The sequence below is a fragment of the Microcaecilia unicolor genome, chromosome 3 (genome assembly GCF_901765095.1).
Source record: "Microcaecilia unicolor chromosome 3, aMicUni1.1, whole genome shotgun sequence".
Lineage (NCBI taxonomy): Eukaryota > Metazoa > Chordata > Amphibia > Gymnophiona > Siphonopidae > Microcaecilia > Microcaecilia unicolor.
This window is the reverse complement of record NC_044033.1, coordinates 163588629-163605575: the sequence shown is the minus strand read 5'-3', so window position 1 is coordinate 163605575 and position 16947 is coordinate 163588629. Positions and strand designations below refer to the sequence as shown.

Below are 16947 nucleotides of genomic sequence, written 5' to 3'. Positions count from 1 at the left end.
TGTTTACTAAGGTGCATTAGTGATTTTAGCACGCCTACACTTAGCGCATGCACTAACCATGTAGGTGCCTATAGGGATCATGTAGGCACGTACATGGTCAACACGCGTTAAAAAATGTTAATGCGCCTATAACGCTGCTTGGTAAACAGGGCCCAAAGTGTTATGGCAGTAAAGCCCAGCCCCATTTGTGATGGAGATGGAAGTCTAGAGAGCAGAATGAAAATGTCCATTCTTTCTTTCTCTCTCTCCTCCCCCTCCCCCACCTTACCCAAATAAAATATTTTTATACAAAAAGAGGCTTTAGGATTGTGCCTAGAAGCAGTCTTACCCCTGGAGGTAAGGGGAGGAACAATCAGTCCTGTGCTTAAAGTAGACACAACTTCAGGCAGGCACACGGAGCTCTGAAGTGAATTGGGGCCTTGTAAACCCTACAAAGGCCATCTTATTTGACTGAGTTACAGAAGCAGGCAGGTGGAATCTACATGTGGCTGGGGAAGAAGACCCTGGAGCTTCAATTCTGGTTTCCCTGTTATAAGAGTAGCGAAGTACAAATGGGGCAGATTCCCAGTGTGGAGAAAGAGAAGTCACATCCCTCCAAAAGCAGCTAGTTTGAAAGAAAAAGAGCATCTTTTCTCCGCTATTTTCAAAAATATTTAAAGAATATAATATTCCTCAGTTGTATTTCATACATGAGCAAGTACAGTTAATCATAACTGAAACATTTCTACTAGCATGGACTACTGCTTTAAAACCAACAGTTACAGCAAAAAAGGCAAGTAGAAAGCTTGGTTCTTCAGTTGCCTGTTAGCTGTAGTCATAAGATGAAAAAGCAGAACTCCTTTTGAAGAATGTATTTTATGAAACAGCCACAAGTTAAGAGATCCATAAAAATCAAATCCACTGTAACAGTGCTTGATCTGCTCAAGCTTCACCATGCTTCGGCTAGAAATACTTTTCATAATGAGTACTTGTAGAAAATATGAAATCCGTGCTAGGAGTTAAAAGGGCAACAGCAGTTCTATTTTCATCAATATATTAGCATCATTTACACACAGCAATGTTCACAAAGTGGCATGAAGTATCTTTCCTAATTATTATTTCTATTAGCCGTTGATGCTGTTCATAAAGGAGTGCACGACATGGCAGTCTGGAACTCATCGATAATCAATCTCCCCTGTTTTGCCATATGCAAGTTTCAGAGGTTGAGTCATTTGTCCGAACTGTCACCATCCTGGAAACGGCAGCAGTTAAGCTGAAATCATTGACTTCAGATGAGCCTTTAGCCAAGGGCAGGTGCTGGCAGAGGTTTTTCATTTTTGTCCAAAGTCTTTCCTTAGCTAAGCAGACAGATTCCCCTGAGGGGGGTAAGGGTGCATTTAATGCAGTTCTCTGACTTGCAGCTATGTTATGTGGATAGATAATGTTGGCTGTGATTATGCTTTTTCACTCAGCTATGATCTTCAGTTTCATTTACAAATGTTTATAGAGGTATGCCACTTCTCTATCTACAACTAGTAATAAAAAGATTCTGATGTCTTTATGGAAAACACATTTGGTCAAGGCAGTTCATTAAGGACACAGAGCCTTTTCCTCATAGACAAAGAAAGGATAAAATGTCTTTTTAATTAATTAATTAATTATTTTCTATTATTAAACAAGCAATAATCCACTTGTACCGAAAAGTTCAGTTACATTGGAAATATTCATTCAAGAAATAATAGAAAAAATAAAATAAGACAATTATTCTATTAACCTAACTCAAGTCCACAATTCGAGTCCAAGATTCCAAATGACCCAACTTAAATGACTCAACCCTGCAACACTTCACTATTAAAGATCGTATTGGACATTGATGAACTCTTTTACCTCAACCCAACTTGATTGAATCTTATCTTCCCTATCCCAATACAACATTTTGTACTTATCCCGTACCGGATTTTGCGAATGCCTTCACAATATTATGTAAGCCACATTGAGCCTGCAAATAAGTGGGAAAATGTGGAATACAAATGTAACAAATAAATAAATAAATAACTAAACCATAGAGATCAAGGAAATTCTAAGTATATTTTTATCGGATGTGTCCAAATCCTGTACTATTTAACAAGAGCAAATACTGGATAAATCAACCTCCAGCATTTCGTTTGGATGTTATGAAAGCTGTGAGTTGGGAGGGTTCATAATAAACATATTTGACTGAATGGTATCTGATCAAACATTTACATGGATATTTAAGGAAAACGTGGCTCCCAGCTGAAGCACTTCTGGTTTCATTTAAAGGAATTGCTGACATCTTTTCTGTGTGTCCCTTGAGACATCCAGGTAAATTCGAATTTTTAAACCTTTGAAAGATTTTTTCTTTATTTTTGAAAAACATTCTCAATATCCAGATTTTATCTGGTGCCAATGCTACTGTGGCCACCAAGGTAGCTGCTATTACTTGTTCTGTATCTGATATTTCCAATAGCGTAGAGACATCTACCACCTGATTATTCTGACCTTGTTGATTTTCATTAAACTTAGTGGGGAGATAATAGACCTGTTAGAAGGGAGGGGGGATATTGTCTTCCCCAATCCCCCAAATTTCCTTAATATAATTTTTTAACATTTCCCGAAGGGAGACAGCCATTTGTTGAGGAAAATTTATGAAACGTAAATTATTACTTCTAGAGTAATTTTCAAGTATTTCTGTCTTCCTCCTTAGATTTGTTAAGTCTTTAACAATATTACTTTGCAACAATTGCATTTGCTGAAGATCCTTTTCTTGCTTTTGAACATATTGATTCACGGATTTTAATCCATCCTCAGTTTCTTTTATCTTCCCCTCTAATACTGCCATATCTTTACTTATTTTTTGTACCTGGGGGCACAGTACTTTCCCTAAGTCAGCAATTAAAGACCACAAATTGTCCAAAGTCACTTCAGGAGGTTTAGTAAATACAACTGTAAATTGAGTGGTCAGTACCTCAACATGTTGAGCTGAATTTTCTCCTTCTACATTCGCAGCTCCTATCTCTCCCGTCATTGTAAATGCCGCCTCCGCATTTAATGGAGGAGATTGTAATTCTATACTCCTCGAAAACTCCCTCTTGATCACAATCTGCCTCCCATCGCTCTGCTCCTGAGACTCATTCCACACCCAGGACTGAGGACGCCGCCATCGGGGAGCTGCTTCCATGCGGCTGCGGGGAGACGCTCTCATGTCGGGGCTAAGAGAAACTTCCAGCCCATAGTTGTGCCCTGGACCTCCATCTACCTCCGGGCTGAGCAACCAGGCCACTCACCGACGACTCAGGATCCAGAGTTCACTGCAAAACTGCTTCAATAGGGCTGAATTGAACCAGAAGGTTCTGCCGCTGGGAGGCTGCGGTAGCGGCCAAGCCTCTTCTTTTCAGCATCACAGGTAATTGCAGTTAGTCGCAGGAGCTCTCGCACACGTCCGACTCAATCAGCAGCCATCTTAGACTCAGCAAGAAAGGGTAAAATGTCTTAGGGGTCCTTTTACAAAGCTGTGGTAAAAATTGGCCTTAAAGCACCCTCACATTGATCATTCTAGCGTGCTAAGGCCATTTTTACTGAGGCTGTAAAAACCCTGATTTTCTAGTTTTTTTCATTAATGGTCATGCACTAATGTTGCCATTAGTGCATAACAACCACAAAACGTGGAAAGAACACAAAGATCCCACAGGGTGGATTGAATCGAACAACAAGGAGTAGGAACTGGATCAGGCTCTTCAAGAGCAGACTCAGGATGCCGGAATGGAATTATGAATGTTTATTTAAGCTGACTTGACATGGAACCACATGCGTGCCTGCCTCAGGAGTCTTGATATGTATATCTGATAATCACATTTATTGTTGATGATATTACTTAATGATTATTTCTTTTACTTATCAAGACTCCTGAGGCAGTGCCGAAACATGGTTCCATGTTGAGTCAGCTTAAATAAACATCCATAATTCCATTCCGGCGTCCTGAGACTGCCATTTAAAAAAATATTACTTACTGCCACCTATTTTGTAGGTGGTACGGGCTCCCAGATTTTCTGTTTGTTAACCAGTTAGTACTCTGTAATGTGGATGCACTAACTGGTTAGTACAAGAATGCCTCCGACACACCCCCTAAAATTTTTTTTCAAAAAATATTTACAGCGCAGTTACTGCTCACACAACTCAAAACTATTGCATGAGGCATTAGCAGGTCCCGCTTTAGGCACATGTTAGCAACTAACATAGCTTAGTAAAAGGACCCCTCAGTAAAGTAGATCCCTAAATAAATGGGTCACAACACACAGGGACCCTTTTACTAAGGCGCGGTAGACACTAACTGATGCCTACCACACGGCAAAAAGCACTGCCATGGGACACGCTGAGGCACCCTGCAGTAGTGTGCCCATCAGCACGTGTTAATCTTCTGCTGAAATTTTTTTGTTTTTCTGTGTGGGAGGTGTGGCTATGGACGGACAGTAGGCATAATCTGCACTAATCAGGTATTGTGAGCACACTGACCTGTGCTACCCAATTACCACAGTGTTAGTGCGGGAGCCCTTACCACCTACAAAACAGGTGTCGGTAAGGGCTCCTGCAGTAATGGCCACACGCTAATTGGGAAATTAGTGCACAGCCATTAAAGAAATACATGGAAATGCAACCATTTTACTGTCATGCTAAAATTAGCCACAGTGAGTGGGAAACCAAGCTCCGACAACAGCGTCGGCCATTTTTTACCTCAGCTTGCTAAAAGGGCCCCTAAGAATATTTTCTCTCTCTTTCGTAGCACAATATGCTAAAGAGGTCTTTTAGAAAGTCGCACTAGCATTTTTAGCTCATGGTAAAAATCAGCTGGCGGTAAACACTGAGACGCCCATTATGGGCATCTCAGCGTTTACCACCAGCTGATTTTTACCATGAGCTAAAAAACACTAGCACGGCTTTGTAAAAGGCCCCCTAAAACTGCAATTTATCTATACGATTCAGCTGATTAAAGAACAAAGTTCAGAGATGCATATCAGCACAGGTCCTTATGATCTGAGCAGTTTCATTTTAACTGCGATCAGTTTTTAATCTCAAGTTACTATTTCATGCTAGTGACTATAGCTATTTGGATAACATTCACATTTTTCTGTGATGTCTCAAGCACTAGTAATTTGGAATTACTATAAAAAAAATATTGCCCTAAACTTTAATGTTATTTATGATGTAAACAATTGCCATCAATGTCTGGAGTTCTAACATCATTTCTATGATGTAACTATGACAAATGATGTCCTACTATTTGTAAAGAAAGGGGAAATATTATTTTGTTACTGGTGTCTTTTCTGTGTTATAAAAGCCCTATGAAGAGGCCAAGAATAAAGGCTTGTATTTTCTTTTTGTTTTAACCACACTAAGATTTTTTAGGGGAAATGCTGGGAATTGTGTTTATTCTAGGAAAAGGCTCCAATAGGGTTAGGTTGGGCTACTTCTGGGGAGAAGCAGGAAGGCTGCAGCTCCCTCTCAGTACCGATCATACTTGTACGAGACTCCTTTATGGTCCATTCACTCAGTGTAACCAGTCAAGACAGGGACTTGCATCCCAGGGTGCACCCTAGTGGTGGCAATGTTTACTAACAAATGACAAGCAAGAAATAGTAGATACGATTTCAGATAATCCTTTCTAGATCTTCTTTCTTTAACAGTGTCTCCAGCATTGCCTGTTTCAAAGATTGGTGAAATTATTGTCTGAGCCAAAGAGGCATTTAGTATTTGATCAAGTAATGGGACCACTAGGCCTTTAAGGCTCTTAGCCAAATAAGTTGGAAGAGGATCCAAACTGCATCTGTCTGGCTTAGGTTTACCAAGCAACATACTTATTTTCTAATGACAGGCTAGTGTAAAGTATTTCAACTACCCACTGAACCGTAGCTCTTGATGGTACATACTATACCCAAAGCAGAAGGACAAAAAGGATTACGACATGAAGCTCTCAACTTTTTTCTTATCTTAAAAAAACACTGGATCATTTTTGGAGAAATGAATGCCAAACAGGACTTTATCCTAATTTTTTTTTTCAGTCAGGTACTGTAACATATAAAAAGCACCTTAAGCCTGTTTTGTAAAGATTTCTCTCTTTTAATGATCCGCACTGAGAATACTACTGAATTTTCACTCTCCACTCTATGACCCTCACGCGATCAACTTAAATCAAGCTAGCCCAGATAATCTCTCTTTCACCATAAAGGTTGTCCCCCCGGCAAGGAACATCCGCCATTCACTGCTGGACAGAATGAACCACGTCAGAGACACGCAGCCATGAGAGTCTGCGCATCACTATACCCTGATCAGCGATCCTGGATGCTACATTAAAAGTGTCAAATGTACCCCTGGCCAGGAACTTTCAACACGCTTTCTGCTGCCTGACCACCTGGCGAAAAGGCTCGGCCAGCTCCGTAGGGAGTGCATCAACCAAGCTCGACTGTTGCCGTATTGAGTCCCGCAAGTGCACGCTCGTGAAAAGCTGTTTTGACTGAATCTTGGCGGCAAAAGAATCAAGAGTTCTAGCTTCTGTGCCTGGGGGCGCCAAAGCATAGTCTCTAGTATTCCTGGCTGTCTTGAGGGCAGAGTCCACCACCATGGAATTGTGAATCCAGGTTCACCATGGATCCGATACTGGGATTCAGCTTTCTTCGGAACCACAGGGCCAGACAGAGGGACCGACTAGTTTCGCATAAGGACTTCCTTCAGTACCTTATGCAGAGGAACTGTTACAGCCTCTTTAGGTGGAGAAGAATAATCCAGAACCTCGAGCATCTCAGCCCTGGGCTCATCCTCAACCTCCACAGGGAAGGGAATAGCCGTAGCCATTTCCTGGACAAAAGAGGAAAAAGACAGACTCTCCGGTGGAGATAGTCTCCTCTCTGGCAGAGGGGATGGATCAGAGGAAATCCCAAAGGACTCATCTGAAGAAAAGTACCTGGGATCTTCCTCTGACTCCCACGAACGCTCCTGCTCAGTGTCGGATAAAGCCTGTGTCAAGGTACTTCGACTTTGAACCTGCCTCGACGCCGAGGAACGATGTCCTCTATGTCGCGAGGCCAACACCCAATCCGACTGCGGTGACGCTCCCTCCACCGACATTGAAGGGGAGTCGACCTGGGTGGCAGCTGACGTTGATGCCATAGGAGGCACTGCAGTCGGAGACCTCACCGCAGGAGAAGGGCCAGACACCGCTGCAGCAGTTGGTACAGAAGGCACAAGAACCCCCGACGCCGAAGCTGACTGACGTAGCAGTCCCTCAAGAAGTTCTGGAAACAAGGTCAGGATGCGCTCGTCAAGAGCCGCCATCGGAGAAGGCTGTGGGGTTATTGGAACAGGTGGTGTCAGAATCTGTAGAGGCTCGGGAGCAGGTATGAAGATGCTAGGAGACCAACGAATCGGCACCTCCTGTATCGAGGGGGAGCGATCCTCTCGGCGCTGATGCTTCTTGGGTGCTGACTCTCTCGACGCCCCAGAGCTCCTGGTACCGTGCGTCGAAGGAGAATGATAACAGTGCTTCTTTGCCTTCACTCGACGCCCGTCATCAAGACTCCTCGGTACCGATGATGAAGAAATGGAATCCTCACGTCTCCTAGGGGCCGGGTTCGATGAAGGTTGGTCCTTGGGGGCCTGCATAACAGGAGGCCTCGAGGCAGGTGGAGACCCACTCGACGCCTCACTGCTCCCAGCGCGAGTTGGTCTCTCAGCAGCCATTTACCTCAGCTCCCAACGTTGATGTTCCTTTCAATGTCTACGCCGATTCCGCCGACCTTGGTACCAATGTCAATGTCAACGTCAAAGGACCAGATCGAGCCCCAAAAAGCTTTCCTCGTTGGGCTTCTCGAGACGCTTGGGTCCGTTTCTTCATACGAAGACACAGACTACAAGCGGCTGGGCTATGGTCGGGCCCATGGCACTGGATACACCAGGCATGGGTATCGGTACCTGAGATGGTCCGGTTGCACCGAGTACAACGTTTGAAGCCACTGGGTGTCTTCAATGACATGGAAGGAAAAACGGCTTCAGTGAAATCAAAAGACGTGATTGTGCCTGTTAAGAGAAAAAAGGGCACAGAAAAGAAGGGGATAACCCAATCATGCGGCCAAAGCCAGCCGCGTCGAAAACAAAGGAAACTTTAAAAGGGGACAAAAGTAAAAGAAACTACGGGAACTTTTTTTTTTTTTTACTGTAGAATTGAAATAAAAGAAAGTAAAGTAAAGTGAAAAGCCAAAAACTCGCGAAAACTCTTTCCTGGGCCTGAGAGGAGTGCAGAAAAACTCAACATGGAGAAAAGAAAACTGAGGAGGCAAGCTCACGCGATGGGCGGGAAGTCGTCCGTGCATGCGCGGTGCGCACAGTTCGCGCACCAGAAGGCTCTGGCAAAACTTTTTAATTTTGCTGGTGAAAAATTTGCCGTTTCCTGGGCCGACACGGACGTCGACCCACATGTGAGAACAAGCAGCCTGCTTGTCCTCAGAGAATTGTCAATTAGCAAGCACTAATTGGCAATAATTTGAATTTACACGCACAATTGTCTAAGCGTATTCTATAACATGATGCGCCTAAATTCTAAGTCACATAGTTGAAAAGGGAGCGTGGAATGGGCGGGTCATGGGCGTTTCTAAAATCTATGCACGTTGTTATAGAATACACCCGGTCTGCGTATAATATAGGCATCAGCATTTACACCAAGTAAAACGTGGCGTAAATGGTTGCGACTAAGTTTAGTCACTTCAATGGGTGCTGGGTGTATTCTATAAACTGCATGGAAACAGGTGTATTCTATAAAGTATGCCTAAATTAAGGCATATTTTATAGAATACTACTACTACTATTAAACATTTCTATAGCGCTACTAGACTTACGCAGCGCTGTACAAATCAACATACACTTAGGTGTATTTTATTTATTTATTTATTTATTGCATTTGTACCCCACATTTTCCCACCTCTTTGCAGGCTCAATGTGGCTTACAATACATCATGAGTGGTGGAAATATAATAGAGAATAGAAAAGGATCTTGGGTGACATGATAATGATAAAACATGATATTATTATAACAAGCAGATATTATAAGATAGTTCTGAATTTATGTGGAGGAGTTGTGTATATTCATATTGCTTGGTCTTTGTGGTATGCCTTGTTAAAGCGATGGGTCTTTAGTAGTTTGCTTAGGTGTATTTAATTTCGGCACCAATTTCTTTTAGGCTGGATATATAGAATGTAGACCATAGTGTGAAACTCTAAAAAAGGAGAGAGGGTGCAGTGCTCAAGACATTTCTGACTGGAAGTCTTTTATGAATGTATATCCACTACTAAATCAGCAGTGTGTCACTATCATGCTGCACAGGATGTAGTATTGGTCTGTTATCCTTTATCTTCCTCTAATCTTTCTTGTTCTCAAGACAAGTATACTGGGAAATTGAATGAGACTCCACATCTGATTTATTGCTTCTTGTAATCAGAAATATAATCATCTGACCCTGTGCCAGATTCTTCCTTCCAAGTTCTGCCTCACAAACGCTTCAGTGCTCCCTTTTTTGTTTTCCTATTAATCTCAGAAAATGTTCATGACAAAGTATCTCCGTACATTGTCAATAATATCCCATAAGCCCAATTAAAACTATTACCTCAGAATTGATTTTGTTTTTCTTTTGACCTACACAAAATGTCAAAATAACCATTAGCCGTAATCCATTGTTTGTAGGGTAGTTTGGAGAAACAGTAGAATATAGGAACTTTGACGGGAACTGGAAGCAAATATGACACCTTTATGAAAGCACTTGGTCTAGACAGCAAACACTAAAACAGGATTTGAAAAGAAATGTACATACTGAATCCTTTGTAACAGATTCCTTCAGAGCCCAAAGACAGAATCCAAAGAATTTTATAACTACTACTACTAATCATTTCTATAGCGCTACTAGACATACGCAGCACTGTACACATTATATGCAGGTATTTACTCTGTCCCTAGAGGGCTCACAATCTAAGTTTTTGTACCTGGGGCAATGGAGGGTTAAGTGACTTGCCCAAGGTCACAAGGAGCTGCAGTGGGAATTGAACAAAAATCTATGAGAAAAATTAATATCAATAACTATAAATAAATCATGTTAAGTATCTGAGAGGATTCTTACCTTCTATGTCTGACTGCTTGTTATCCTTGATACATACATCATGTAACGAGCCAACTGGATTACAGTTACAAGGCCTACATGGATATGCATCGTCTGGTGAAACCTGAAACATTTTTACAAATACAGTCAGTTCAAGCTTACTAAAAATGAATACATACATCAAACATATAAATGACAAGTGACCGACACACCCGCAAATGCGCAGTAGAGACTTCCCTCTCTGTTGCGCCCTCGTGTCAAGACGTGATGATGTCAGAGGGCGGAACAGAGAGGGAAACGGCCGCTGCTGCTGCCGCTGGAGCCTGGAGACGAAGGAACATCGCTGACGCACCACCCTCCACCCCCCATCCCTGACGTCGTCGCCGCTGCTCCCGCCCCCTCCATATCAGCCCCCCTGCACTGACATGACAGCGCCTCTCACCTCTGTGTGGAAGCGCTGCAGGCATCAGCAGAGTGATCTGCTGCTGGCTGCAGCGCTTTCACACGGAGGTGAGAGGCGCTCTCATGTCAGTGCAGGGGGCCCAGCACGGAGGGGGGAGGGAGCAGCGGCGAGGAGGGTAGCTGGACATGGGGGGAGGGCAGGGGGGAAGATAAGAGGGTTGCTGGACATAGGGAGAGAGCAGGGCAGAGAGGAGGGTTGCTGGACATGGGTGGAGGGCAGGGGAGAGAGCAGGGTGGGGGGAAGGCCAAGGGAAAGAGGAGGGTTGCTGGATATGTGGGGAGGGCAGGGGAGATAGGAGGGTCGGTGGATGGGGTGAAGCCAGGGGAGACAGGAGGGCTGCTGGACATGGGGGGAGGGCAGGGGAGAGAGGAGGGTTGCTGGACATGGGGGAGGGCAGGGGAGAGAGGAGGGTTGCTGGACATGGGGGGGAGGCTAAGGGAAAGAAGAGAGTTGCTGGATATGGGGGAGGGCAGGGGAGAGAGGATGGTTGTTGGACGGGGGGAGGCAAGAGGATACAGGAGGGCTGCTGGACATGGGGGGGAGCGCAGGGGAGAGAGGAGGGTTGCTGGACATGGGGGGAGGGCAGGGGAGAGAGGAGGGTTGCTGGACATGGGGGAGGGCATGGGAGAGAGCAGGGTTGGTGGACATGGGGGGGAGGCTAAGGGAAAGAAGAGAGTTGCTGGATATGGGGGAGGGCAGGGGAGAGAGGATGGTTGGTGGACGGGGGGAGGCAAGAGGATACAGGAGGGCTGCTGGACATGGGGGGGAGCGCAGGGGAGAGAGGAGGGTTGCTGGACATGGGGGGAGGGCAGGGGAGAGAGGAGGGTTGCAGGACATGGGGGGAAGGCATGGGAGAGAGCAGGGTTGTGGACGGTGAGGAGGGCAGGGGAGAGAGGAGGGTTGCTGGACATGGGGGAGGGCATGGGAGAGAGCAGGGTTGGTGGACTGGGGGAGGCCAGGGGATACAGGAGGGCTGCTGGACATGGGGGGGAGGGCAAGGGAGAGAGCAGGGTTGCTGGACATGGATCGGGGGAGGGGAGGGCAGGGGAGAGAGGAGGGTTGCTGGACATGGATGGATGGAGGTGAGAATTATTACATTTTGCAAAACACAAATCTCGCCCGTTTTAACGGGCTTAACGGCTAGTTAAAATATAAATGGAAAGCCAGTTCAGTGGGATTGGTGGCAGTGTCATGTGCTACCATATGGAGAATCTCGGTTGGATACAATACTTTGGCTCTACAGATCAATTGAGACTGCGATGACACAGAAGGGAGTCCAAAAAAAATCAAAACCAAAAACAAAGGGAAAACCAGCACTCAGCTGCAAAAGCAAACTTTTGAAAAAGTGGCAGAAATGAAGTACCAAGATGATCCAAATAATGAAAAAATATCTTTATTGATTACTGTGTATTCAGGCTTGGACAAAAGCAAGTAAAGACACAGTCCCAGATGTACTTGTACACTCAACACAGACCGTGTTTCGACTTTCCCCAACCTTCATCAGGAGTAAACTGCAACTATGCACTGTGATGAAATAAATAATGTCAGGAATCCCAAATAACAAGAACTAAGGTTAGAAGCAACTGTGAAGTTGAAAATACCAAGTTCTAAACTTCACATGTACTTTCTTTCTGCAAAAATAAGCAAAGTTGCTGCTACAGCGCAGCTCACTTTTTGGAGAAAGAAAGTATGCGTGGGGTTTAGAACTCGGTATTTTCAACTTCACATTTGTTTCCATTTGTGGTTCTTGTTGTTCAGGTTTCCTGATGTTAATTTTTTCACCATAGTCCGTATGTCATGGCCCCACGGCACTTCCCAGCATCTCTTCCTGTGGCAGCCAGTGCAGCAATGCAGAGATGGACTTTAAGGTTCAGGGATGGGGAGTATTGTATTAGTGAGGGATGCCTGAACTTCCTGTTTGGAGCCTATTTAAGGAAGGCCCAGGCTTTCCCTCGATGCCTTTGCAGCAAGTCGCTTGAGTCTTGTCCTGCTTCCACCTTTGCCTTGCCTGTTTGCATCCAGTTCCAGCCTTGCCTGCCTCACCTCCAGTTCCAGCTTTGCTTGCCTTGGCACCAGCTCCACCCTTGCTTGCCCTGTCTCCTGTACTAGCTTTGCCTGCCTGCCACCAGCTCCAGCCCTGCTTGCCTAGTCTCCAGTCATCCCAGTCTGCCTTATTATCTACTCCAGCCTGGTCTTCAATTCCTGCCGAGCCTGTGTCTAGTCCAGGTGATTTGCCTGCTGTCAATTGGGGCCCGGTTAACCCTCGGGTTCATCAAGCAGTGCCAACCTGGCTGCAGTTCAATGGCTCATCTTCCCTGAGTCATGAAGAAATGTTTACAGAAATTAGGTAAGCTGGCAAATTGGGCAACACTATAATAATGGATGATTTCAATTACCCCAATATTGACTGGATAAATGTTACATCAGGGAGTGACAGGGAGATTAAATTTCTAGATGTAATAAATGACTGCTTCTTGGAGCAACTGATCTAGGAACCGACAAGAGGGGGAGACATTTTGGATCTGGTCCTTGGTACCGTGCAGGGCATAGTGCAAAAGATGGCAGTGTTGGGTGCCCTGGGAAACAATGATCATAACACGATCAAGTTTGAGCTACTATCTGGGACAAAATCACAAAGGAAATCTACTGTAGCTGCATTTAATTTTCGAAAGGGCAACTATAATAAAATGAGGAAAATGGTTAAAAAGAAGCTAAAAGGATCAGCTGCAAAGGTTAGGATACTAAATCAGGTGTGGACATTAATCAAAAATACAATCTTGGAAGCCCAGACCAGATGCATTCCATGTATTTGTAAAGGTGGAAAGAAGAGAAAACGACAGCCAGCATGGTTAAAAGGTGAAGTGAAAGAGGCTATTACAGCCAATAGAATGTCCTTCAAAGAATGAAAAAAGGACCCAAATGAAGAAAATAAGTAGTAACATAAGGACTGGCAAGTCAGATGCAAAGCATTAATAAAGAAGGCTAAAAAAGAATATGAAGAGAAACTTGCTGCACAGACTAAAATTTACAGTAAGAACCTTTTCAGGTACATCAGAAGCAGAAAGCCCGCGAGAGAATCCGTGGGACCATTAGATCATGAAGGAGCAAAAGGGACACTCAGGGAGGACAAGGCCATAGTGGAGAAACTGAATGAATTCTTTGCTTCAGACTTTATGGAATGAGATGTAAGAGATCTGCCTGTACCGGAAATGGTTTTCAAGGGTGATGATGTGGAGGAACTGAAAGAAATCTTGGTGAACCTGGAAGATGTACTGAGCCAAATTGACAAAGAGTAGTAAATCACCTGGACTGGATGGCATACATCCAAGAGTACTCAAAGAACTCAAGCATGAAATTGCTGATCTGCTGTTAGTAATATGTAACCTGTTGTTAAAATCATCCATAGTACCTGAAGATTGGAGGGTGGCCAATGTGATGCCGATTTTTAAAAAGGGTTCCAGGGGTGATCTGGGAAATTACAGACCAGTAAGCTTAACTTTAGTGCTGGGCAAAATAGTGGAAACTACTATAAAGAATAAAATTACAGAACACATAGATAAACATGGTTTAACGGGACAGAGTCATCATAGGTTCAGCCAAGGGAAGTCTTGCCTCACCAATTTGTTTCATTTCTTTGAAGGCGTGAATAAACATGTGAATAAGGGTGAGCTGGTTGATGTAGTGTATTTAGATTTTCAGAAAGCTTTTGATAAAGTTCCTCATGAGTGACTCCTGAGAAAATTAGAGCCATGGGATAAGAGGCAAGGTTCTGGTGTGGATTAGGAATTGGTTATTGGTCAGAAAACTGAGGGTAGGGTTAAACGGTTATTTCTCTTAATGGAGAAGATTGAACAGTGGAGTGCCACAGGGTTCAGTACTGTGACTGGTACTATTTAACATATTTATAGATGATATGGAAATCAGAACAAGTGAAGTGATTAAATTTGCAGATGACACAAAACTATTCAAGGTGTTAAAACACGTGCGGACTGTGAAATATTGCAGGAAGATCTTAGGAAATTGGAAGACTGGGCATCCAAATGGCAGATGAAATTTAATGTGGACAAATGCAAGGTGATGCACATTGGAAAGAATAATCTGAATCATAGTTACCTGATGCTAGGGTCCACCTTGGGGGTCAGCCACCAAGAAAAAGGAGTCGTTGTAGATAATATGCTAAAATCTGCTGATGGTGAATAAGACCAAAATATTATAACGCCTCTGTGTTGCTCCATGGTGCAACCTCACCTTGAGTACTGCATTCAGTTCTGGTCATACTATAGGAATTAGAAAAAGTACAAAGAAGTGAGACCAAAATGATAAAGGGGATGGAACGCCTCTCATATGAGAAAAGGCTAAACAGGTTAGGGCTCTTCAGTTTGGAAAAGAGAAGGATGAGGGGAGATACGACTGAGATCTACAAAATCCTGGGTGGTGTAGAACAAGTAGGAGTAAACCGATTTTTTACTCATTCCAAAAGTACAAAGACAAGGGACACTCAAGGAAGTTACATGGAAGTACTTTTAAAACAAATAGGAGGAAATATTTTTTCACGCAACGAATAGTTAAGCTCTGGAACTCTTTGCCAGAGGATGTAGCAACAACAGTTAGTGTATCTGGGTTTAAAAAAGGTTTGAACAAGTTCCTGGATAAAAAGTCTATAGTCTGCTATTGAGACAGACCTGGGAAGCAACTGCTTGCCCTGGGATTGGTAGCATGAAATGTTGCCACAATGTAGATTTCTGCCAGGTACCTGTGACCTGGCTTGACCACTGTTGGAAACAGGATACTGGGCTAGATGGACCATTGGTCTGATCCAGTATGGCTACTTTTATGTTCTTAGTTGCAGTTTACTCCTGATGAAGGCTGGGAAAGCCGAAACACGGCCTCTGTTGAGTGTAGAAGTGCTTCTGGGACTGTGTCTCTACCTGCTTTTGTCCAAGACTGAATACAGAGTAATCAATAAAGATATTTGTTTTATCATTTGGCTCATCTTGGTACTTCATTTTACTTTTTCTGAGGTTTACAGAAGCAGGCAGTGTCGGGCATTATGAAATGGTGGAGGGGCATAATCAAAACGGACATCCAAGTTTTGTTGAGGATGTCCTCACAAAACGTCCCGGTGGAGGGGCGGGGAAATCCGTATTATCGAAACAACATGGACGTCCATCTTACGTTTCGATAATATGGTCAGAGACGCCCAAATCCTGACATGTAGGTCACCCTTAGAGATGGTCATCCCTAGACTTGGTCGTTTCTGATTTTCGGCGATAAAGGAAACCAAGGACGCCCATCTCAGAAACGACCAAATGCAAGCTCTTTGGTCATGGGAGGAGCCAGCATTCGTAGTGCACTGGTCCCCCTCACTTGCCAGGACACCAACCGGGCATCCTAGGGGGCACTGCAATGGACTTCATAAATTGCTCCTAGGTACATAGCTCCCTTACCTTGTGTGCTGAGTCCCCCAAAACCCACTACCCACAACTGTACACCACTACTATAGCCCTTACGGGTCAAGGGGGCCACCTAGATGTTGGTACAGTGGGTTTCTGGTGGGTTTTGGAGGGCTCACATTTACGACCACAAGTGTAACAGGTAGGAGGGGATGGGCCTGGGTCCGCCTGCCTGAAGTGCACTGCACTCACTGCAAGTCACTTAACCCTCCATTGCCCCATGTAAGCCGCATTGAGCCTGCCATGAGTGGGAAAGTGCGGGGTACAAATATAAAAAAAAAAAAAAACTGCTCCAGGGACCTGCATACTGCTGTCATGGACCTGAGTATGACATTTGAGGCTGGCAAAAAATATTTTTAAAGATTTTTTTGAGGGTGGGAGGGGGTTAGTGACCACTGGAGAAGTAAGGGGAGGTCATCCCCGATTCTCTCTGGTGGTCATCTGGTCAGTTCAGGTACCTTTTTGTGTCTTGGTCTTGGTCGTAAAAAACCAGGACCAGGTAAAGTCGTCCAAGTGCTCGTCAGGGACACCCTTTTTTTTCCATTATGGGTCGAGGATGTCCATGTGTTAGGCACGCCCCAGTCCCGCCTTTGCTACGCCTCTGACACGCCCCCATGAACTTTGGTCGTCCCCGCGACGGAAAGCAGTTGGAGATGCCCAAAATCGGCTTTCGATTATACCGATTTGGCTGACCCTGTGAGAAGGATGCCCATCTTCCAATTTGTGTTGAAAGATGGGCGTCCTTCTCTTTTGAAAATGAGCCTGCTAGTGGTCTACTTCAGGGTCTATGATTACAGCTATCTAGGAGACCGTGGTGTGTGATCTCCAGCTGAATATTGTTGCTGAAATGATCAAACTAAATGAGTAGGGAACCAATCTAAAATAGGGTAAAAATCATCAA

At 44.3% G+C, this 16947-nt stretch overlaps 1 protein-coding gene across 1 annotated transcript in view; it reads right to left on the bottom strand.

Moving 5' to 3' along the window:
• The window catches only part of LAMA2 (laminin subunit alpha 2), a 1107608-nt gene that overhangs the window by 625546 nt on the left and 465115 nt on the right, over positions 1-16947 (bottom strand). Inside the window, exon 9 of the mRNA XM_030196530.1 lies at positions 10152-10254. Within this exon, the coding sequence (XP_030052390.1) occupies positions 10152-10254 (103 nt within the window). The remainder of the gene's footprint in view (positions 1-10151; positions 10255-16947) is intronic.